We start from the raw sequence: 25124 nt of genomic DNA, 5'->3' as shown, positions 1-25124 counted from the left end.
TGTCTCCGCAAACTTGATCTAAGCATGCATACTACTTCATTTTTGTGCACAGAAAAAGAGAAAGAGAGTCTTATAAGACAAAAATTTTGTTCATTTTTAACATTTTGTTCTTAAACTTAACCAAATACTTCCGTATTATCTTTCCGGATTTGAGAGACCGCTCCTGATGATTTACTATCTGCTCCGGTTGGAATATTTCTTCTGTTTCCTCAACCTCAGGAGGTTCCTCAGCACTAGGTTGGCTTGGAGGCGGTCCCACATACGGCCGGAGTAAACTGACATGGAAAGCATTATGGATCTTCCAATTAGGTAGTAGCTCTAATTGGAAAGTGACATCATTCACTCGCTCAGTGATCTTAAACGGCCCATAATAACGGGTAGAAAGTTTTACCACTTTCCCCTTATGAGACGCTTGTTTCTTAAGTCTTGCCTTCTCAAACTTGAGTAAGACTAACTGCAATACTTGGGAAAGTATTGCCATGGCCTGAAGCATCGCAGTGAATACTTGCCTTCTTGGTTTAACACTGCTCCGATGCAATCGCCTGATACATCGCAGTGAACCTCAAATGGTTTCCTTAAGTCAGGCACTATCAAAATAGGTCCATGGCTTAGCAAGTACTTGAGCCGATCAAAAGCTCCTTGTTGTCTCGATCCCCATCTGAAAGGAATCTTCTTCTTTGAAGTGGTCCTGCTACATGAGCAAATCCTCGGACAAACCTTCGATAATACGAACATAATCCCAGGAAGCTACGTACATCATGTACCGTAGTGGGAATAGGCCAATCTTCTACCACTCGGATCTTGGCAGGATCCATACTCACTTGATTGTGAGAGACTATATGGCCGAGATAGTGTATCTCTGAGAGAAAGAACTTGCTCTTCTTTGCATTCACATGCAACTCATGCTTTCGCAATTCTTGAAACACTAGGTCCAAGTGCTTCTGGTGTTCCTCTTCTGACTTAGAGAAGATGAGTATGTCATCAAAGAATACTCCCGTAAAAGCTCGTTACGGGCTGAAAATGCGGTCCATCATGCGATTGAACGTCGCAGGAGCATTGGTCAAGCCGAAAGGCATTACCAAAAATTCGTATAGTCCAAAGGTTGTGCGGAAAGCAGTCTTATGGACATCCTCATGGGCGATCTGTATCTGATGATACCCACTCTTTAAGTCTATGTGACTAAAAACACTTGCACCCTGCAACTTATCAAGTATATCATCAATCCGAGGGATCGGAAAGCGATTCTTGATCGTGATCTTGTTTAAAGACCTATAGTCTATGCACATTCGAAACGTGCCATCTTTCTTCTGCACCAGTAGAACTAGAGAGCAGTAGGGTGAAGCACTTGGCCGTACTAACCCTTTCTCTAGAAGCTCGTTGACTTGCTTCAAAATTTCCTCTTGTTGAGCAAGAGTTACCCGATAAGGGGGTTGATTGGGAGGCGAGCTACCCGGTATGAGATCTATGCGGTGATCTTCCGCGCGTACCGGAGGGAGTTCATCAGGGAGTGTTTCCGTGAAACAATCTTTGTACTTTTCAATAAATTGAAGACGCTTAATTTCCAGACTAGAGAGAGAGTCCCTAGTAGTTTTCTTATGTGCAAAAATCAAGTAAGCAGAAACACACTTCTTCATTTCTTTCTTAATGGAGATATGGCTTGCAATTGGGAACTACCAATCTCCTGCATCGGCTTGAATCTTTATTTTCTTACCCCCATGATCAAAAGTGAGGGTCTTTTCCACATAATCGGGAATATGTGTCATGTGGAAGTGCCATGGCATACCCAAAATGATATCACATCCCTCGATGGGTGCCATCAAAAATGATTCGCGGTCCTTGTACTCGCCAATCCGAAGATTGAGTTGTCCTTGCACAGGAGTTGCATTGGTTGTCAACCCCTCGAATGCCGATCTGGATGTAACCGGTGTGCCAAGCTGAGCCGGTGTGAGGCACAATCGTTCCGCAGTATCCAGGGAGATGAAGTTATCCGTGGATCCTGGATCATAAAGAATCAGTACTCGCTGGTTGTTCAAAGACCCCCAGCCCTTCAGAAGTTGACGCTTCCCTTTCTCTGTTTAAGTGTTTCCTTGAATATCTAGAATTGAGTTCGAGCTTGGTGGTGCGGGTTCCTTCCTTGCTTTCTCTTGCCTCGTAGAGGCTTGTTCTTGTCGTTGCTGCTTTAGCGGGCAATCCGGTTTCATATGTCCTTTCTCGCCACAGTAGAAGCATCTTCCTTCCTCTCTGAAAGTTTGAATTTGAGTAGGAGAAAGATACTTAGTTCGCTTTCCAGTTCCCTCTGGCTTCTTAGAATGATCATCGTCCCTAGATGGAGGACGTTTTCTTCCTTGGCCCCCATGGTCATTGTAGACCCCTCTTTGTCTTGCACGGTAAGTGCTATGCTCCATTTTTCTGGGCGTCCCAGTTGAGTGCAAATCCTCAACAATGATTGTTGACTCCATCATCCTTTGAAGAGTATCATGTGGATACACCTTCATACTCTTTCGAAGCTGCGGTTGGAGACCCGCTTCGAACTTTCTTTTCTTTTCCTCGTCGGCAATCTTCATGAAGGGAGTGACCTTCAAAAGAACCGACCAATACTTGTCCACATAAGTCGTTACTCTTTCATGTTCCTTCTGGGCAAGCCAGTACCATTCCTTCAGTATGTCCTGCTCGAAGTCAGGTGGAAGAAATTGTTCATAAAATTCAAATTTGAAGCTCTCCCAAGTTCTGGCCTGTGAACCTTCCAGAATCTTGGCTAACCACCAATTACTTGTCGTTTCCTTGAAGTGCATCCCCACATGGCGTAATTTGGATTTTTTTGTGAAGTGCCCATTGGTAAAGGCGACTTTAAACTGTCTGATCAAGGACAGTGCTTTGGAGATGTCTCTCCATCCGTTGTAGGTTTCGAACTTGATGTCCTTGTCGCCCGATTTGAAGACTCTCATGCGATGTTGAGACTTGCGACCATCCTTCTTGAATCGAGGCTTATCTTTAGGTTGATGTAGGGTAGTGGCAGTAGTAGCGGCTTCCTTCTTCTGACGAGATGATCAAGACGTAGAAGTATAATCAGGAGAGTAAGATGGAGATGAGATAGAGATGTCCTTGCTCTCGTCTAGCAAAGAGAGCGCTTTTTCCTGGCCTTTCCTTGAAGTAGGCCGTTCATTCCGATCCGAAGATCCTTCGTGCACCTCGACACGTTCTTCTTCTCTTGCCTCCTGTGGTCTCACGCCAACAGTGTTGTCTGGATGCTTCGCTGCATCAGTTCCATTCGTTTTCTTCATTCCGCCCAAAAGCTTTTGGACGTCTGGCAACAGTAAGATTTGTTGCAACTCCGCAAGCTGAGCTTGCACTTGTTGAAGCTCCTCTTCAACGCTTCTCCCTTGGCTCGACATGGTTCTTCGCGTTCTTCCCGGAATTGTCCTTCTTTGCAGAGAAAGAGAGGAGTCCGAGCTCTGATACCACTGTCACAAAACGGGAACGTACACGAGCACTTATAAATCTGAAAAATATAATACTTTGCAAATATGAGAGAAGGGAGAAGATCGACACAGTATTGGGGACCAAAAGATGGGCTGCCCCCCCCCCCCCCCCCCCCCCCATTAAGAGTATTCTTTATTCAGGGAGAATTCTTATACAAGCACGAGAACCCGAGGAAACCCCTCCATTTGGTAATCTTAGACCCGAAGGTCGTGCTTTCCCGTAAAGGGCTTGGACGCAAGGCCGTTCCTTCCCGTAAGGGACTTAGGCGCGAAGCCGTACTTTCCCGTACGGGACTTAGGCGTAAGCCGTACTTCCCGTGAAGGGCTTTCCCGTAAGACGGGAGGTTCCTGCAAAACAAACCACACAAAGTAACAATTCTCAATGCATATCAACACCTTATACATGTCGCTCCTTGCTCCGAACCGCGACCTTCGTACTTAGTCGTCACACGAACACTTGCCGTTTCCGTCGCCAACCTCCACTCCAGAATCCTAGGGCTAGCACTTTCTGCTGCTCCCGGCATTGTCCCAAAACTGGAACGCTGACTACCCTTTTATAGGGTCTGGCACCGGGCGGGAATAGAGCCGCAAAAGCAGAACTCGTCGCTCCCTAGAGAGAGGAGAGAGAGATCGCAAAATCAGACCCCCCCCCTCGTAGCTTTTTAGCGCTGCCTTTTTTTTTTAGGGATTTGCTTTATTTTATTAATAAAGGCCTAGTCACTTAAAAGTGACCAGCCACTTTAATAAAATAAAGTGTGAACCTGTTCAAACTTTAAAAACTCACTCAGTTAGTGAGAACAATGCTACACAAACACATTCCAGGCGTCCCCGGGTGCAGGACACGACACAGATGCAATGCAGACTCAGACTCCTCGCGGGAAAGCATCTACCCTCCCGCGACTGTTCTTGCTTTTCGTAAAAAGCTTCATTGAACCCATCTTTATTCTTGTGCTTGCGTTCTTATGCGTATTTTCTTACTCAGTTCGGATTTCCTCCTTAGCCTACGGGATGCCCCCTTACTAATGCACCCGTCACCCATCATGTGACGCATTAGGGGCACTCGTAGCCCGGCCCTTTCCACCGAACTTACGAAAAATCCTTCGCGATGTTTACCGTCACCCATCAAATGACACATCAGAGTTGTCCGTTCTTGATGGCAATTCCTGTAGCTACAATCTTTTAATAGTTCTTAGTGCCCATAATAAGATATCCTAAAAAAAAGAGAGATTAATCATTAAAAATAAGAAAAATAGTTCAATTAGCAACAATATAACAATTCATCTCTCTCTCTCTCTCTCTCTCTCTCTCTCTCTCTCTCTCTCTCTCTCTCTCTCTCTCTCACAGCTAGGTACGAAGATGACTTTCTATAGAGAGCATCTTCTTGAACTCATGGAAGATGGTTTTGTGATCATACCAAGATACATGGATGCTCATCTATCCCACGGGATACGATGTGCTATTGGTCAGATACGCACATCCTCACATCAGCTAGAGATCGAGACAAGGAGACTTAGAGGAGTACCCGCAGAGTCAAAGATTTGTCATGTGTGCAAGATTTGTCAGGTGTGCCAAATAGAGCCAGAGACACAGCTACATTACATATGTCACTACCCAATATACTATATGAGATACAAGGCCTCTTTCACTGTCTATTCAGAGAGGGTTTTGGGCCACTTTCTAGAGTCGTGAGATACCAAGATCAGAGATGCCTCGGATTATACTTGCTGGAGATTCGCAAAACCACAGAGGACCTCTTGAAGAGGGGCACAATGAGAGAGATCAGCGACAGCGAAAGATTACAAGATTTCTTTCAGTCACAGACAGAGGAATTCAAGCAACCCCCACAGCATAACAACACCAGAGGCATACTGCTTGATCAGGCAATAGAGTTGGGGCGGTCCGGTCACCCATGGATGAGGGGCCCCTCTCGATATCGACGCATATAGCGAAAGATGATGCATACCATACTAGCGCGACATAGGAGCCGTCCCGAATACTGATGTATATGTATATGATGCCTCGACTGTCAAAGAGCTCCATTGTATCAGCTCACCCTTTGTATTTCCTATTCCCTTTGTATCAGTTTTCACCCCACCCCTACCCACTATTTTGTTTTCTTATCAATTCTTTGTACTTTTTGTACCCAGACCTGGTATTAGATTCACCACATGTAACCTTTTGGTCTCATAGGTCATTTTGGCCTTTTAAAGACGTTCATATTACATTTCATTTCTCTCTCTCTCTCTCTCCACACATCAAACCAAAAAATGGTTGCCTGACGAGGACAATGGTACTACTCTCAAGTGTACCTTTGAGAACAATAAGCCTCAATATTGACTAGGATCAATGGTACTTCTCTCAAGTGTACCTTAGAGAACAATTAGCCTCACATGAAATGTACATGTAATGTGAAACTAAGTTAACCCCATCTATGCGAATGCAACGGATTAAAAAGTGAAGTTCTTTGCTTAGGTTAAGGGGGCCAGTAAGTGTACGCTCCCTTTCAGTAGGCTGCACCCCACCCAAATAGTGTCACTACCCAGCATGAGTAGATGGTTCGTGGTAGCTGATGTGGAGAGCACTGATTCGCAGGTTCCAGGTTCAAATCTGGATGCTTTTTGCCTTTCTATTGGCACCGTACCGTCTCTAATACGCAGGGAAGGTCACTTTGCATGGGAGATCATGCTAACCTGCGCAAATTACATCGGCTGCAGTTTTGCAACGCAACCAATTGCAGCTAATATCTCATGTCAATGTGCAGCCATTGAATCTGTTTCCACATGAATCTATGCAAGAGGCCATAATCTTGAGGGATCGGAAGTTATCTGTTCCGCTACTACTGGCCCCTTTACCCTAATATGAAGCCATTCCTACTTGCACATCCTCTTCATATTATGTTAAGTATGGCTCACGTTCTCATTATGCCTGGGCAGCAATGAAAATGCATTCCCAAGCTTGCTAACACCTCATGCGAAGTTGAGTCTATCAATATGTGTTGATCTGAAAACCAGGTTCACTATGCTTTCACCATCTAGCCCAATATCAACTTTTGATTCAACCCATGTCTAAATGGTTCCCACGGCAGTTGCTGAATCAAGCTAGAGAAATGCTTCTACTTTATACCCACTTAAAAATAACATCCTGAATCAATGTAAGCAGATAAAATGAAGAGATTGTTCAAAATATGTAAATAAAGCTATATAAATATGTGCACTAGTGGTATTCTAAGGTCTTCAAATTGTACAAGTAAATTTTGTTTCACCTTGGCAATCAAAATCTAATTTTTTGGACTATCAAACTGTCAACTGTTCACGCCTTCAGTGAAACTCCGACCCTTATTAACTTCTCAATCATGCTGCAATAGCAAGGACTACACTTCTTCAAGACCTTGACTTTATCTTTGGTGATTAGGTGACTTTTTCTTTTGAGATTATCGGCCTCATTATCCAGAATAAGCCAAAAACGGGTTTGCAATCTCTTTCAAGGGAATACCTGCAACAACAAAATCATGTCACCTCATTAGCTTCAAACTCCATCGAAAAATCTTATGGTAATAGATGAAACTCTATCGGGAACATTACCCTATACTGTTGGAAGGTGGGACGATAACTCTGTACATGTCCAGATATGGAACACGGTATGTCCGTAGAGTGCTGATTGAAGAAGCCAAGAAGAAACAACGGCAGTAATAAGACAGCACACCCACTCACTCAAGAAGCAAGTTCAGGCCACTTTGGATAAACTCTTTTGTAGAGGCTCACACACACAGCATCTCTCTGTTGAAGAACTCCGTCAAAAACACACTTCATGGCACCTGAAGGCAGCAGATTTCAATGCCAGAGTATACATTAGAATAGCTCCAATAGCCACTACATTGCTCACAAAAAAATATCATGAAGGACTCACGAAAAGAAGAAATTGGATGGACCTCTTACCATGAGTACCGACTGGCTCCTTGATTCGACCACGCCGCCCATATTTTGTCGACAATTCAAGGGGCTAGACAAAGAAATTTGTTCAGAGAAATATTTCAAAAGCTCCCAGCAAAAGCTGATCATGAGACAGTACCTTGAACCAGCGCACATCTTCAGGGTTGTGAAACATGAACCGTATAACAGCTCTCTGCTTTTGAACTCTTTGAGGATACCTAAGATATAAATCCATGCAGTAGTTAGCCGTAGTTCAACAATCTCAAAATCCGCTAAGAATTTTAGCCTGCTTTCGCTGCTGTTTTTCTTCTCTGGATTGGGATAAAACATTGTTGATACGCTTACCCAGAGAGAACAATCTTTTTCAGAACAATCCGATCAGGATCCACACTCTTTAGTGAACCCGAGGCTGCTAGTGTTAGCCTCTCCCCTATACCAGTCTCTTTGAAAACCACCAAAGGAAGGGGTAGAAAGCAGATAGGAGCAAAGATAGAAGCCACAGAAAAACGGCCAGGATGTAGAAATCTTTCCAACTTGTGCTTATCCATGTTAATGTCGTCTGTAGAGAAAATTGGCCTGCGAGCACAACACACTGTTCAACTTAGCAACTTACAACAAATTACTAAGACCTTGCTAGGTTAAATATCCATAATGCATAACTTCCGCTGCAGACAGAGGAAGAACTTGCCTTGTTCTAAAAATCCTAAACCCTACATGGAAAACCATAGAGTCCTTTGATCTCAAAGGTTCCAGATAGCTTTCATGCTTCCTAATACTGCAAAGTAAACACCAAAAAACCCACCCACTTATTTCATGTAACAAAGCAAGACCTGTTGTGCTTGATCTATCCTATCTAATGTTGTCCAGTTCTTAATATAATACCAAAGCTAAATGACATAGAAGGTTACCTGAAATGCAGAACTGACATCTTTGATTCATGTTGAAGCAGCCCACAAACTATTAGAGGCATCTGAGTGTAGGTACTCAAAAGTTTTAAGGCTGAAATAGCAGAGAGATCTTTGACATGAAGCCTCGCATAAGCTCCCAAGGGTACCGAACCGTTAAACAGTCCCTCATCTACTCCAGCAGCTTTGGCAAAGACACTTTTCCGAGTCCTTTGAAAACTCTCGAAGGAGAATATTTTGCCGTATTGTTGCGGCAATGACTCCTACAAGAAGAAACAATATCAGATAGTGACTCCATATAGAAGTAATATTGGAACATTTTGAGAAAACACAGAGACCCAGTTCAACCAAGCCATGACTATAGATCACCTTCAAAAGCAAGTGCAGAGTGACTTGATATTCCTATAACAAGAAAAGGTTTTCCTGAGAAATCTACAAGCTTCCAATTAAGTTTCCTGTCACAAAGCCGAAATGTGTTCCATTTGGACTACACGTATGGACCTTGGTCCCTCCCTGCTTTTTGGCTCTACCCCATACTACTACTTGTTTCTCTTTTCGGCTCTACTCCTGAATGGGATGTGTATGGGTTTCTACAAAACACTGAGGAGAGTGACACCTCTCTCTCTTAAACCTTGTGCGTGTGCGTGCGTGCGTGCGTGTGTGTGTGTGTGTGTGTGTGTGGGGGGGGGGGGGGGGGGGGGGGGGGGGGGGGGGAGAGGATATGTATGGGTTTCTACAAAACACTGAGGAGACTGACACCTCTCTATAAAACCTTGAGGGTTTGTGTGTGTGTGTGTGTGTTGGGGGGCGGGGGGGGCGTTTGTGAGGGGGTTATGTCCATAGATAGAAAGCTAACCTTCGGATCCCAAGCGGACGTGCGAAGAGACTTAAGTCCTCTATATTTGGCAAACCTTTGTCTCGCAGGCACATCCAATGGAGTATCAACTTCATCGGGGAACTCTGAGGGCACACCAGGAAAAAACATTAGTAATGCATCACATAGTCATTTGACTGAAAGGCAAAAAGACACAACAAAAATGTACAGAAAAGTAAAGCTCAAGATATCTTGGCTGAATTTGTTTTATAAAACACTTGTATATTATTTTCCCATTATGCGGAATGGTACTTCACATGACTTTCATGTGAAGCCTCCATAAGGTAGTCAAATACATCATAAATAGCTTTGTTGCAGGGAAAAACAAAGCTCAAACCTTAAAGAATTTCGTATTTAATCACGGGACACAACAACCCATTTGAGAGAACCAGCCACAAAACACAAGAAATTTAGTGCACAATTGATAAAATCGACAAATGTCATCAAGACTCAAAATAACTAAAAGCATTTCAACCCACATACAACTGCACCATATGTATATCTATGATTTTGATATGCTGAAAGAACCAAAAAAAATGTTCACAAACTATGTTTGGTGCCAAAGCTCAAACAGAAAATACTGCACTAAAGTAACATTTTGTAGAAACAAAAAAAGGTTGTTGGAGTAAAGAAAGGATAGAATACAATGAAAGGTAAAAGACGGCATTGCACAAGAATTTTGTAATGTCACATACGCCCACTCCCTAGGAGCAGTCACAGCAGCTGAATTTAGCCTTGCAAGTTGAAATTACAACAAAGACAGGATTTTTTTTTCTACTTAGGTGAGAGCTGACATGAATCAAAAGAGATGCCAACATTATGGATGTCAAATGAACTGAAACTGTTGTCAGATTATGGATGTCGTAGCACCAATCTCAACTAGAAGATTTATATGGATTTTCTATGATTGTGAAACAATTGTTTTGTCCTACTCATGCTGTTCAATATTGTAAGCAAATACAAAAGGTTGTAAATGTTCTCTTTGACCAGTGAAAGTAGGATCACACAATTCTTTGCGTTGCTGTTGTTTTGGTTGCTGTGACCATATGGTTGTAACACTCTCGGTTAATGAGATCATTCTGTACGCAAACAGAGCACTCACTAGCCTTCACAGAAATATTAAAGCATCTTCTGAGACCAACTCTTCATTCATCATGTCCCATAAGCTGAGTCGTATTTGCAACAACTTTGCCATCAATCTAGCCCCATAACGGAAAAGGTAATCCAGCAATTTATGTAACAAGTTTTGGGGTTAGGGCTGCTTAGCAACCCAATCCCTAAAAACAGGGTCCATCCCAATTCTTATCAAATTAGTTTTCACCTGCCATTATGCTTCTCTAGAGTATTTCCCTCTAGAGAATGCACATTTCTCTCTCCAGAGAATTCACTCTCTGGAAACATTCTCCCATGAATTTCCTCTCTCCAGATTTCTCTCTCTTGAATTCTGGCAGATATTCTCTATACAAGCTTGCTTCGCAGTACCGTGAAGATGCGGTCCAAGATGGAATTTTGTCTCAAAATTCTATATATACCTTCATAAGATCAGAATAGTCTGAACTTACAAATTATAAGAGAGGATAAAGCACTCAGAAAAATACAAAAGCAAGGGACAGAAGAAAACAGAAAAAGGAAAAACTAGAAAACTTTATTGTTACTAAACAAAACAAACCATTATTCATTAAAAATGCTTTTAGCAAAGGCATAAGCAAAATTAAGAGGCTTACTTGCCTAAAACTTGAAAGTGTACTCAACCATAAACTAACAAGCATAAGACATCACAAAGACTTTATTCTTGAAATCAGATTCCGCACGACCACTTCTAAAAGAACAAATCCTTAAATCCTAATGTAAGCCTATCCTCTTGCCCTAAGCCCACGTCTCTGTGCTATCCAGCAGCACCAAAAACCCCAATGGCCAATGGTAACCTATTTAACCAAGGCATATAAGGAGTCTGAGCTTAGGAGACACTTACGAAGCATGGAAAAAAATCCTTGAAATCCAAAGGCATCAAAAAAGAGATCAACAGAAATCCCAGAGATAGACCAATGATTGGAAAGAAAAAAAAGCAAGAACTAATGAGGGGAAGCAGACCTGCATCAGCAGCATGTGCGGCCTTCAGCCGTTCAAGCTCTGCTTGTCTGCTTTCTTCTGTTAACTCTTCCTCAATCTGCATGAATAAAAATCTAATCAATAATTTTTGTGTTTTTATTACTGGGTCTATAGAAGCCGCTGATTTAAAAATATATCCACATAATCACCATCATTTCACTTTGATCATCATCATCATTGTCATCTGAAATGGACGCATCTTCATCTGAAGAAACGTCTTCGTGTTTGCTGTGTCTTTCCTCAGAGATTACTCCTTCTTCATCTCGTCCATGGATTGAAAAATCCATACCTTCCATCTTTTCATCAGGATTACCCTCGTGGAAGTCTTCATGGTCACTGACCTCATCTACAATCCATGCAGCCTGCAGAAAGAAATGAGGTTCGACCACTAGCAACGACAGGTAAAGTACTCAAACACCCTTTTGAGAAAATGCCTAAGATCCACAAAATATGATCTCACTTGGTATTCTGAGGTGCCCTTTGGCAGCAATCTCTTCTTCAGCCTGCTTTGTTTCTCCTCATCTGCTTTTGAGAGCTCTTCTTCCGTTGGCCAGGTCTACATTGAATCAATCATTTAACATTACGTGAATAACATTTTAATCAAATAGGGCAAGCCAGTAATGAAATTGATTCTTGAGCGTGCCAACCTGTTCACCGGCCAGTGGATCTGGAATATTTTCCAAAATCAACTGTTCTTGTAATGTCGGATCCGGACATATTGTAGATGCCTGCATTAATATAGAGTTTAATATCTTACATATAGGGACTTATTGCACCCAAAGAAATATCCACGAGGTGCACTATCACCTTTTCTAACTCCATTGCCTCATCCTTCGGCCCCTTGTGATCTTGTCGTAATGAGCATGGATCTTCAAGAACGTCAACTTGCTTTAACTGGTAGTCTCCCAGTCCAGTCAAGTGCACCTACACACCATTTCAGGTACCTACAACTCAAATCCTTGCCAATATGTATTGCCAATTCACTTCTTTAAAGACAGTAACATTTTTGCATGACCTACCAACTGATTCACCGTTAAACCTCTTCCTCGTACATAGCCTGACACAAGCAATATTCCTTGTTCTGGCCTCTGGATGTCAGGTATAAATTCAAGCTGCAAAAATACGGGATTCAAAAGAGCATTTTATGCTAGATAATGGCACGAGGACAACATGCTAAAAAAAATCTCCCACCTTACCTTTTGTGCCATCAAGTAAGGCCGATTACTTCTCCACTGAGGATTCAACAGTCTATGAGTGGATAGGTAACGCAGGACCTGCTCAACAATACCCATGCCTAAATTTTTTTATTTTCTGCATAGCTCATGTTTATTTGTCAGACAGCATACCTGCTCGTAGTCTTCAGCTCCATCAGCAAAAAAGACCTTTGAGCCCTCTGGCATTTCAGCTTCAAGTACTGAGGAAGAAACTTTCTTAACATCTGACCTTCTCTTGACAGGAACGTTAACAAGGTCCTACAGGATTGTAGACAGACAGTACACTATGACTACAAATGATCTGTTAAGAAATTTTGCACGATCACTAAAACAAGGAGTCTACCTGTATCAAGCCAAAAACCGAAGGCAGCCCTTGGGCCCTTAGCATTGATAGGCAAAGCTTCCCATCTTTGTCTACAAGCTGGTCTTTCTCACTTGAGGCAGCTGTCACAAAAGCAATGGCATCTGCCACCTGATAATTTACACCAACAGGAAAAACCGGTCAACCACTTTAAGTTCACAATCTAAATAAGAATCGAGATACTGATATGAGCAGCATGCCAATCTCTAGGAAACAGGCTAACACCGGCTTGAGGTGAAGCGGAACACTCCGCAGGATTTCTCAGGCCCAAAACAGCAGATATTCACAGTTCTTCACATTTGCATGAAAACTTAAGTAATACTCCTGTCACGTTGGACAGCTTGAACATTATAACGCCACAACATTGATCACACAGGCAAACAGCCACCATAAAAGCAAATTGAGCGAGAGAGCAGACGGCAGGCAAAGGTAAGATAGAAAATGCTGTCAGAGCAGCAGAGCCGAAGTGCCAGAATGTGTGGAAATTCACTAATGTCAAAAAAGGCTAGGATCCATGACGACAGTTTAGTTAATACTATAATGAGGCAGAATAACTCAAAAGATTTGCAAATTTATATTTTTTTTAAACATTCTGCACTTGCTAATCAGCATACAGCATCTAACTTGCCCACTGTTGCAACAACTTCTTCAGACTTCAGAGTACGATGCATGGCTGTTTTTGTATGTGAACAGGCTGAGGCATGTGATAGTAGGGAAAAACAATTCCAGATAGCTGATAGGCCTAAACTTGTTCAAGGCAGAGACCACACATGTCCAAAACATCCAAAAGTCCCAATAACTGAGCTTTGAGCTTCCCAAATCAGGCATACACTCAGCAAGTCTCTTTTGCTGTCAGAAGATGAAAGGATCTTTAGACAAACTTCAAGCAATTGTCACTTGGAAACTTTAAAAGCCTCAGAATGACACTCAATAATAGCCGAGGGGAGATCCAAGCTGAAGAACGAAGTTTAGAGCTTTCAAAAAAGACCATGATTGCTCTCCCTAAAACCATGCAAGTGACACCAAAATGATTAATATTTCTAGTTTTCAATATACAAGCAGTTAAAGACGACACTAATACTAAGAACGGTATGCCAAGATCTACAACAGCATGTATGAATCAAGGACCACTATACAACCTTCTCAATGCCTCTCTGCACCATCAGTAATCTAAAGCTGACAAATTTAAAATGTCATACAGAAAATGATCAATTGAAAAGTTTTAATGGTCCCCGTACCTTTGCAGCAGTCAAGCAGCTTTCAAGGTCTCCATGGTTTGCTTCGATGACCTTTACAAGCAGACAAAATACAGTGTGATAAACATTGCCCAGAAGAAAAGCCAAAAAAAGTCTGTAGAGCTTACCGTCAATCTCAGTTTATGACGACGAGAAAGGTAAGTAGCCACAGAAGCTCCTTTAGAGTTCATACTTTCCATTTCCATGATATTCCTAGATTCTTCTGGCTTGTTAATTTGATCCAGAAACATTGCTTTTGCCTTATTTGTATTTGTTCTTGATGAAAGGGTAATAAGGGCCTACATCAAAAGAAGAATACTTATTACATGACACAGCAGTCCTGGAATTTTTATTTAAATATGTTAAACGGAGAGAGTTACTCTGCACACGCAAAAATTTCCTTTAGCCATAGAAAGCCTACAACATACCGTCCACATTGATACCCCAGTCACACAGGAAAAAGATAAAACTAATTAGGGTTCACTCTCAATGTAAGGATTCTAGGTGCTAATCCTTAATTAAGTACTTAAACTCATGATTAAGACTTAAGAAACTTGAACTCTCAGGAACAAGACTCAGAAGACTCTGTGCTTGATTGATCGAATGATTGCCTAAAATTGAGTACAATAGGCTCCTTATATAGGAGATGAAGAGACACAAATGAAAAGACACGTCTCCTAGTGAAGAGACATGACTTTAGACGTAAAGACACATCCTTTCGGCGAAGAGCTGCAACCATTGGGTGAAGAGTCTCACCCATAGACGGAAGAGGTGTGACCAATCATCGAAGGAGTGTGGCTTTTGGTGAAGAGACACGTCTTTTGGGCGAAGGGGTGTGACCATCCAAACGTAGGGGTCCTCCTTGGCATGGCACTTCGCATATCTGCAACTAGGAGTAGATGTAATACTACAACATAGTCACAATCGTGACATTCCCTCTCTCTTTAAATGAAACCCAGGTTAGCTGTAGAAAATACGGGAGAAGGTAATGTATTGTTGTTGTGCTTCTGCATCCAAAGCTCTTTCTGTTAAGTCCCATGTCATGGCACTGTTATTGACCATGACTATTTTGCCAAACTGAAAACTGATCATATTGTAGCAGGCTACAGTGTCACTTTCACAGGACACAGTTAGTACAGTTGGTCTGGTCTGGTTCACGCTGAACGGACTCTCTGGGCTGGGCAATGACACATGGCAGGGGATACGGACGATGGTCTAGTGGACATCGTGGCCAGGTCACCACCACCACTCAGTTTGGAAATAGACTTAGGTGGCTGACATTTATTAGCCGTTGGTGGATCTTCTTCATATGTGGTCGAGCGTCGTCGTCTACAGTAGCGAGTCTATACACACAGCACGTCTGCACTACCCCTGCACATCTGAGCCTCGACACCCCCATTGTACCTGTGAGTTCTGGGCTGGAGCTGAGTGTGCTGCCACGCTGTATCGGTTCTTTAAGATAGTCGACTTCATATGTTATGGTCTGTTGATGTTGCTATGTCTCTATGTTGATCAGCTGTTATCTATTGTTTCCTTTGTTTTCATTCTGTTTTGAGTGAGATGTCACGCACATTGCACTGACGGGCATCCACTGTAGAGAGCACGACACACTATCCACGCAACAGGTGCTCTCATTTTTGGCACGCCCGGTGGGACCTCAACTGAAGTCTCACTCTCTGTTGAGATACAAATCAAGAAGTTAGTTGGTTTTTACCTAGCTTCGCCTACTTTGCCTTACACTGTGCAGCCTGCTAGTCTGGTCCTCTCTCGCCTTGGTCCAATTCTCTCTCGCCCTGGTCCAATCAGCTCTCGTCCTGGTCTAGGCCTTCCTCGTCCCTGGTCTAGTCCCTCCTCGTCCCTGGTCCAGCCTGGTGGTCTAGTCACTTGCCCTGGTCTAGTAGAGTCTAGACCTGTGTTCAGTCAATTAAAGATCTTCTTGCCCAAAGCTTGGTTGGGTTTGTGGTCGCTACATGACACATACAAGGCGGTCATTAGAGCGTCAAAGCGCACTACTCAGTCCTCTGAAGTACTACAACAGAAGATGACCCTTACTACCTAGTGGAAGTCCATCAACCTCATCACCCATTCCCCCATCCGGTTCCACATCTTCCAGGTCACCTTCCCCAATAAAGCTCTCTCCTATTTTGTTACGGCAGGCTATTGAGCAACGGGCTCCTGAACAAGAGGCCATGGAAGTGTTCACCAATTTTTTGGCCAAGGTAAACATCAAGTTTCCTACCTTCAAGGGACTTTCCTCAGAAGATACAGATGACCGTGCAAGGAGGTTTGTATCTCTCTGTAGAGATCGTGGTCTTAATAGAGAAGATGCTTATTTAATACTCTTTCATCTACCTTGGATGGCTTAGCAGATAAATGGTACAGTCAGTTTGCAGAGAACCGTTTTGCAACTTGGGCAGCTTTAAGACAACAGTTCTGTGAAACATGCAAGCCAGGTGACTACCAGGAAAAGGTTTTGGATGAGTTGGCCAACATGGTGCTCCAGCCAGAGGAGACTTTTGCAGAACTCGTGACTAAAACCAAGTCTTTGGTTGCCAAGCTTCCTAAGCAACCAAGGGAATTTATGGTTAAGAAGTGGGTGGAGAAGGCTCTTCCCAAAACTTCCCAGCAAAAACTCTGAGAGAGTCTCCAACCTGACGCCACTCTGGAGGAGTTTGTCGCGGCTGCTACTAGGATAGAGGGAGCTAGGAAGCTGTTCACCAACTCCCCTCAGGTAGAGACCTCCTCAATGTTTTCGGAAAGTCTTTTTGATCCGTTAACTTCTTTACGCAAGGAACCAGAAGCCCTAAAGTTATAGCGAGCTCTTCAAGAGGAGAGGTCCTTCTCTCTTCGACAGGAGAACCCTCCACATCACGAGGCATTGGAACAGATCAAGCGCGAGCTAGAAGAGCTCAAATCTCAGCAGGAGACTAAGGCTATGGTTTGGTGTAGCTCATGCCGCTCTCCAAGGCACCCTCCACATGAATGCCCCCTTCGGATTTAATGCCACTTCTGTGAAAAGTCTGGACATGAGGACAAGGACTACTACTACCTCAAGGGATTGCGACAAATACAGCAAAGTCTTGGTCCTACTCTTCAACAAGGGCCAGCACCTGCATCCAACATGGTTTCTCCCTGTGGCCATCCACACTATATGCCACCGTTGCTGACAGCCCCTCCTATGCAAGGTATGCAAGGCATGCAAAATACTTTTCCGTCTCAAAGCTTTTAGCATACCCATGCTCCCTCATCACCTCAAAACTTCTATGCCTCCACCTCCAACTCCATGCACCAGGAGCAAGAACAACCTCGCCCTTCGACTCGCCCATTGAATCGGTCCATTTTGTGCTACAGATGCGGGGAATATGGTCATTATCAAAGCAAATGCCCCATGCCAGAAGGGTCCCCTCCCTGCCGTCATTGCCCTGAAACGAAGGATCGCTACAGTAAAGATTGCCCTAAACTTCCTACATCCCTCGACTGCGAACCCAAGTCAAAGCCAAAATGAGTTTACCTTTCCCAAGCTCAATTTGATAGCAGTGAGCCCCACTTCTCAACCACCCTCTTCCGCCCATGTGGTTACCACTCAAGAGAAGTTGCAATTGGTAGAGGAGCCAGCGGGCATCCTCACCCGGGCACAGAGAGCCGCTCTCGGTCTTAGCATTCCAGCAAGTTCAACTTCCCTACACATTCTCACACCAGTGGATACCTTGCCTTCAGCTGTTAACAAGCTATCCCCCAATGCCATGAAAGAATCCAAATCTTTGCTCTCCGATATTGATGAAGCTTTCTTGGAAGCAGTTTCCGATCTACAGAAGATCAAGGTACCAGAGAAACCAATGGTAGAATAGGAAAAGCTTACAGCAAAGACAGTCTTGAAGAACACCTTCCAACAAGTGTCTCTCTATGACATGCTACGACTAGATGCGAGTTTTATAAGTGACACCCTTGCTGTTATTCAGTCACTTTACCCCGGAGCAAGTCCTAGTGGCGGGCACCTCCCAATGCGACCATCTAAGTCCAATCCTGCTGCTCCCCTCACTGATTATAGAAGCCCTCGCCTGACAGTGTCTGTCTTGGGGCAGCAATTTTCAAGAGTAATTGTGGATGGTGGATATGGCATCAATATGATGCCTGAGTTTACTATGATGGCTTTAGGCCGGCAGCCTACTCAACCTGCCCCCTTCATAGTAACATTGGCCGACCAGAGGACAGTATACCCTGTGGGCATAGTGGAAAAGGTACCTGCCTTTGCAGGTACAAGATTTCACTTTTAGTTTGTATTTTGTTGTGATTCGTCTTCCACAGGTGGAGGGCGCATTTCCCTTGCTCATCGGTAGACCATGGCTGCGACACACTAAAGCACTTCATGATTGAGGAAACCATGCCATGTGGATACATACTCTTGGCTCCCCAATGTTGGGGTATAAAGCCCAATGTGGTCGCCCAGGTAAGTGGGCGGGCCGCCAGGTATGTACACATATTCTTTTGTAAAAACCTAATAAGAACTCACTATGCTCTACACATTATAGTAGAGCGAGTTCACCATATCGTCGTGCTCTTCTTCTCGCACTCTCTCTCGTGTCACACTTCCGCTCGTACTCCTTCAACTGGTATCAGAGCTCAGATTGAGGCTCGGGGCAGCACTGCAGGAGGCTAGAGTCACCAGCTCAGATTGGAGTGAAATTCGACAGGCGAAGACACGGCCCCAAATCCTGTGGGTGAGCCCAAAGGGCTCGGTGTTCTCAGAATTTCATTCTGAGGTCATCTCGGCCACCGTTCGGCTTCGACAAAGGTCTGCGTAGGCCATTTTCGACTACGTGGTCTCGGCGGGTGCAGATCCGACTCTGCAAATTTGGGGTTTTTGGCCTACGACTACAGGTGCTGAGGATAACGACACTCCCAGAGTGTTGATTTGTGGCTGTCTACACATCGAAGGACGGCTCACAGTTCTTGGAGGCGTGTCACATACGACACGGGCGCATCTACACACAGTCTGTAGGCGACATCCACTAGTTCATCAGGTAGCTTGTGTTTGTTGCTTGATATTCCAGATTTCATCCTGACATTGCAGGTACTTCCACATGGGATGTATTGTCAGAGATGATGTATGTCTGTTGAGGGTTTGCTGGCTGTGAGTCACGCAGCAAACAACCGCCGCAGCGGTTACAGCATACAGTGGGAAATTTGTGGATGTATGACTTTGTGGGAAGTCTATGTACTGTCAGATTTACTGCAGCCTTTGTTGAGGGTCGAGTGAGGTTTTATTGAGCTGGGGGATTCTCGAATGTTGAGATCCTTTCGGTGATACAGGTCTTGGAGCGATCCCTCGAGCACCCTTAGATAGGCAGCTAGGATGTATTGACTGTGAGTTAGACAGTTGGGATTGCATCTTTGCTTTATTGCCGTTGAGGCATTGTCGCAGTCTATGCTTACAGGACAGTGACAGGACAGTCAGAGACAGTACAGGTGCAGGATAGGTTTACCCGCAGCTTACAGTGTCAGAGAGACAGTGTTTTTTGAGCTGTTTTTTTGGTCTATTTTTTGAGTACACCAGAGCCATTTTACAAAGGAGACTCTACCGAAATTTATGCAGAATCTGAAGCCTTTTTGGTTCATTTGACAGGTTGATATTGGTTCAGAGGTCAGTTTACAGGGGAACCTCTGCCGAATTTTTCCCAGGAAAGTAAACCACTGTGAAGCGTAGCTATGGCTGGATCACAGGACACTGCTCTTTACAATATCAAGAAGCTGGATGGAATCAATTTCCCATTGTGGAAGAAGCAGATTTGGCACGTGTTGGTACAAAAGAAGCAGATAAAACCTATAAAGCTCAAAGGGATAAAACCAGAAGATATGGACGAAGATGAATGGAGCGAAATGGATGAATTGGCACTTTCTACCATTATGCTGACTTTGGCAGAAAGCGTTTACTTCAATGTAGCAGACGAGATGTCGGCTTATCAAGCATGGTTAAAGCTGAGTGATCTTTATGAGAAGCAGAGTGCAGCTTCACAGGTATACTGGCTTAAGAAGCTTGTTGACTTGAAGATGAAAGAAGGGACACCTATGTCCAATCATCTGAATGAATTCAACACAATCTATAGTCAGTTGTCAGCTCAAGGTGTCAAGTTTGATGAACCTGTTAAAGCTATGTTCCTGTTGATCACATTGTCGGAAAGTTGGGACACTTTTCGCACAGCTTTGAGTAATTCTGCACCTCCAGATGGTTTGAACATAGCAGGTGTAGAAGGAAGTCTGCTTACTGAAGAAACCAATAGAAAGACAATGGACAAAGGCAAAGGAACAGCCTTAGTTGTCAGGGGAAGGACCAAAGAAAAGTACAAAGGTGGAAAGAGGAATCAGTCTCGTAGCAAGTCCCGCAGTGCTAAAGGCAAGAGTGACATAGAATGCTACCATTGTGGCAAGAAGGGTCACATGAAAAGAGACTGCAGAGAATGGAAAGCAGAAAAAGGCAAAGAGAAAGCTGAAGACCATGGTGAGAAGAACAAGTCCTCAGTGAAAATTCAAGAAATAAATGTGACAAACACTGTTGCAGAGGATGACAGTCTAGTGTCAGGAGACATCTACTTCTTGAAGAATACAATGGACTCAGCTCTTCTTACAGCATCTGATAGAAATGCACTGAGTCACTGGATTATAGACTCAGGGGCATCACTTCATGTGTCTCCATACAAGGAGTGGTTTACCTCTTATGTGACCACTAAAGATCATGTTCGGCTAGGCAATGGGCAGACATGTCAGATCTTAGGTGTTGGAGATGTTCAATTGAAGTTTCAAAATGGCTCTTCTTTCACGCTGAAGAATGTGAGACATGTTCCCGCAATTACAAAGAGCTTGATCAGCACAGGTTTACGTGATGATGCTGGCTACGTCACTACTTTTGGACAGAACATGTGGAAGATATCCAAGGGTTCTATGACAGTAGCACATGGAGTAAAGTCTGGAGGACTTTACATGATTTATGTATCAAATGTCTCTAAAAATGTAATCAATGTAACCGAGCAGCCGAACGTTTCTTTGTGGCATAGCCGGTTAGGACATATGTCCAAGAAGGGAATGGAAATCTTGTCTCGTTCTGGTTATTTGCCTGTCTTTTCATTTAATGATTTTGAATTCTGTGAACATTGTCTGTATGGTAAGCAAACACAGCAGCCACATAAGCATAGAAACAGTAGAAGAGATACACAGTTGGCACTTGTTCATAGTGATTTGTGTGGACCTATGCCTAACCTATCTCTAGGGGGAGCTTCTTACTTTATGACATTTATAGATGATTACTCGAGGAAAGTATGGGTTTACTTTCTCAAGCACAAGGATGAAGCGTTTAGTGTTTTCAAAACGTTTGTGACACTTGTGGAGAATCAGAGTGGCAAGAAGCTTAAATGCTTACGCACTGCCAATGGTGGAGAGTATGTTTCAAAGGCCTTTCAGGACTTTTGTGAGTCAAAAGGTATAAAACGTGAACTTACTGCTCCTTACAATCCTCCTCAAAATGGTGTTGCTGAGAGGATGAATAGGACCATACAAGAGAAGGTCAGAAGTATGTTGTCTAATGCACAGCTGCCAAATGGGTTTTGGGCTGAAGCTGTATCAACAGCTGTTCATCTTGTAAATAGATCTCCTAGCAAGGTTTTGCAGAAGGGTTCAGTGCCAGAGATGGTATGGTCAGGCAAAATGCCCTCATACAAGCATCTCAGAGTCTTTGGCTGTGAGGCATATACTCACGTTCCAAAGGAATTTAGGAACAAACTTGAGCCAAAGAGTAGAAAGTGCATCTTTCTAGGCTATGGTAATTCTGGTGAGATGGGGTACAGACTTTGGGATCCCGAATCCAGAAAGGTTGTCCGCAGCAATGTTCACTTTAATGAATCCAAATATCATTCTAAACCAGAGAGGGTTGAGGAGATTAGAAGAGTTGTCTTCCAAGAAGATGGACCTGCACGTGCAAGACATAATGTCAGGGCTCAAGAGGAGCAAGGACAAGATAGAGTGGAACCACAGGTTGTGGCTGAGCTTGAGCCACCTATTGTGCGTAGATCTGGACGTGTCACGCGACAGCCTGATAGGTTTGTTCCATCTATGAACTATGTCATGTTGACTGATTGCAATGAGCCTTCATGTTACAAGGAAGCAGTGCAAATGAAGGACTCCGGGAATTGGCAATTGGCAATGCAGTCAGAGATGACAGCTCTGCATAAAAACCAGACATGGAAGCTAGTTAAATTACCACGGGGCAAAAAGGCTCTACCTTGTAAATGGGTTTACAGGTATAAGATCACCGCTCATGATAGTCAGCCAAAGTACAAAGCAAGGCTTGTTGCCAAGGGCTTTAAGCAAGATTAAGGCATTGACTTTGATGAAGTCTTCTCTCCGGTGGTCAAAATGACTACATTGAGATGCTTTCTTGCATTGGTTGCCATATTAGATTTGGTGTTGCACCAAATGGATGTCAAGACAACGTTCTTGCATGGTGATTTAGATGTGGAAATTTACATGCAGCAGCCAGAAGGGTTTGTTGAGAAAGGCAAGGAAGATTGGGTATGCCAGTTGTTAAAGAGTCTTTATGGCTTAAAACAATCACCGAGGGCATGGTACCATAAATTCCACAAGTTTATGCTTTCTCAAGGCTACAAACGTAGTGAGTTCGATCACTGTCTATATACAAAGAAGGCTAAGGATGGCAGTTGGTTGATCCTTATTTTGTATGTGGATGACATGTTGATTGCTGGCAAGCACTTGGAAGAAATTTCAGCTTTGAAGTCAAAGATGGCAAAATCGTTTGACATGAAAGACATGGGTGAGGCAAGTCATATACTTGGTATGCGCATTGAGAGAGACAGATCAAAGAAGTTGATTTGGTTATCTCAAACAGAGTATATTGACAAGGTTTTGCAACGTTTCAATATGGAGAAGGGAAAGGTACTGAGTGTTCCATTGCCACCATATGTGAAACTTAGCAAACAAGATTGTTCTGTGTCTGAGGAAGAACAGGCTGAAATGGATAAGATTCCATATGCGTCTGCAGTGGGTAGTTTGATGTATGCAATGATTGCTACTCGCCCAGACATTGCATTTGCAGTGGGAGTAGTAAGTCGATACATGTCAAACCCAGGCAAGAAACATTGGGAGGCAGTGAAAGGAATATTGAGATACCTGAAAGCTACAAAGAGTATGCGTATATGCTATGGGAGTCAGGAGCTAAGTGTAAAGGGTTTTACAGACTCAGATTATGCAGGTGACTTAGACAACCGAAGGTCTACGTCAGGGTATGTCTTTACATTGGCTGGTGGAGCAGTATCATGGCGTTCTAGATTACAAGATTGTGTTACTCAGTCTACTACAGAGGCTGAATATGTTGCAGCATCAGAGGCATGCAAAGAATCAATTTGGCTTAATCGACTAGTAACAGATTTGGGAATCAAAGAAGAGATGCCTGTGTTATATTGTGATAGTCAAAGTGCTATACAATTGGCTCGCAATCCAGTTTATCACTCAAAGACAAAGCATGTGGATGTGAAGTATCATTTCATCAGGGAAATGCTCGAGGATAAGCAACTTCAGCTTGTCAAAGTTCACACCACAGAAAATCCTGCTGATCTACTTACAAAAGGACTTCCCTCAGAGAGCTTTGCGCATTTTCGCAAGCAGTTAGGTGTAGGGTAGTACATCACTTCTCTACATCTCTTGTATATTAGCTTGTATAGTAGCTTCTCTCACACTTAAAGTACCACATTGGACTTTAAGTGGGAGGTTGTTGGGGTATAAAGCCCAATGTGGTCGCCCAGGTAAGTGGGCGGGCCGCCAGGTATGTACACATATTCTTTTGTAAAAACCTAATAAGAACTCACTATACTCTACACATTACAGTAGAGTGAGTTCACCATATCGTCGTGCTCTTCTTCTCGCACTCTCTCTCGCGTCGCACTTCCACTCATACTCCTTCACCCAATGCAACCCATTCGCCTAGAAGGAGGCATGGATCCCGTTGTGCAACATAGTTCTTTGTCCCTAGCAACCTTGAATTGGAACAGCCTCCACCTGACGAGTCAGACGAGGATCTGTTGGAGTGGTTGGATGCTCTACCAAATCTATGCCTTGTTATGGAGTCTCTATTCACTCTTTGTCTGAAGACACACCCTCTTCCAATGTTTCCACAATAACTAAACCTAATAGGCCACCTGAGCCACCACAAAGGTTGAAGGTCACATAAGCTACTCCCGGTGCGCCCTTGGTGGTAGCCTTTGGAATTGGTGAGCTTATGAAGAATCATAGATGCGGAAAGAAATCCCTTATACAGGAGTTCACCAACCTTCATCGTCAGCCCTATCCGTGTCTGCTTCTCCGACCAGAACAAAGCTCTCCTCTGTGTCTAGAGCGAACTCCCTTCACAAAGCTTCCTTAAGACAGGATACAACCAAAACCATATTGTTTTCAAGCTTGATGATGTCCCTGATCATCATATTCATCTGCTAGAGTGCCATCTTCCCTCACAACCCCCTGCTCACTCACCCTCTCCCTCTACCTACCCCTTGTCCGCTTCTCTCTCCCTCGCCCCCCTACCTAACCCTCGTTCCCCCCCTCCTCTCTTCCTCGTCCCCCTACTTACCCCCCACCCCACCCCCCCAATCCACCCCTCGCCCCTACCCACTGTAAGCTGCAGTGGAATGAATGCTGAACTTTGCTCAAGATGAGTGCTCCGAACTGTGCTCAAGGTTCCTTTTACTTATGGAAGGGAGAGCCTTCCGTTCTTAATGAGAGAGTGCAATGGACACAAACAAAGTGAATGGACACTGTGCGTAAAAGTAAGAGAATACGACACCAGAGACATTGTAAAACCCTCCTCCCCAAGGCCCCACTCTCGATGGCAAGAATGGTCTACTATTGATTGCACAATCTGATACAATGATGCTGATGCAAACCTAATGGCTATATCGAGGCCGACGGTGTGGACGACGAGGACGAGACTATGGCTGAAAACTGAATGCTTCGAATGATTC

The 25124-nt window shown here is 43.7% G+C and overlaps 1 protein-coding gene across 1 annotated transcript in view; it reads right to left on the bottom strand.

The window, feature by feature from the left end:
• Positions 1–6631: 6631 nt before the first annotated feature.
• Positions 6632–25124, bottom strand: part of LOC147430497 (pre-rRNA-processing TSR1-like protein) — a 57446-nt gene continuing 38953 nt past the window's right edge. The window contains exons 4-22 of the mRNA XM_086493114.1: positions 14235–14405; positions 14110–14160; positions 12854–12982; positions 12643–12768; positions 12493–12570; positions 12316–12408; positions 12104–12220; positions 11944–12024; positions 11757–11852; positions 11446–11658; positions 11279–11354; positions 9170–9273; positions 8317–8576; positions 8097–8183; positions 7754–7984; positions 7548–7626; positions 7415–7478; positions 7061–7293; positions 6632–6971 (exon numbers count right to left, since the gene is read on the bottom strand). Of these exons, the coding sequence (XP_086349240.1) occupies positions 7190–7293; positions 7415–7478; positions 7548–7626; positions 7754–7984; positions 8097–8183; positions 8317–8576; positions 9170–9273; positions 11279–11354; positions 11446–11658; positions 11757–11852; positions 11944–12024; positions 12104–12220; positions 12316–12408; positions 12493–12570; positions 12643–12768; positions 12854–12982; positions 14110–14160; positions 14235–14405 (2160 nt within the window). The 3' untranslated portion in view covers positions 6632–6971; positions 7061–7189. The remainder of the gene's footprint in view (positions 6972–7060; positions 7294–7414; positions 7479–7547; positions 7627–7753; positions 7985–8096; positions 8184–8316; positions 8577–9169; positions 9274–11278; positions 11355–11445; positions 11659–11756; positions 11853–11943; positions 12025–12103; positions 12221–12315; positions 12409–12492; positions 12571–12642; positions 12769–12853; positions 12983–14109; positions 14161–14234; positions 14406–25124) is intronic.

Source organism: Adiantum capillus-veneris, chromosome 21, assembly GCF_014529385.1.
Source record: "Adiantum capillus-veneris isolate H3 chromosome 21, ASM1452938v2, whole genome shotgun sequence".
Classification (NCBI taxonomy): domain Eukaryota; kingdom Viridiplantae; phylum Streptophyta; class Polypodiopsida; order Polypodiales; family Pteridaceae; genus Adiantum; species Adiantum capillus-veneris.
This window is presented reverse-complemented; position numbering and strand designations above follow the sequence as displayed.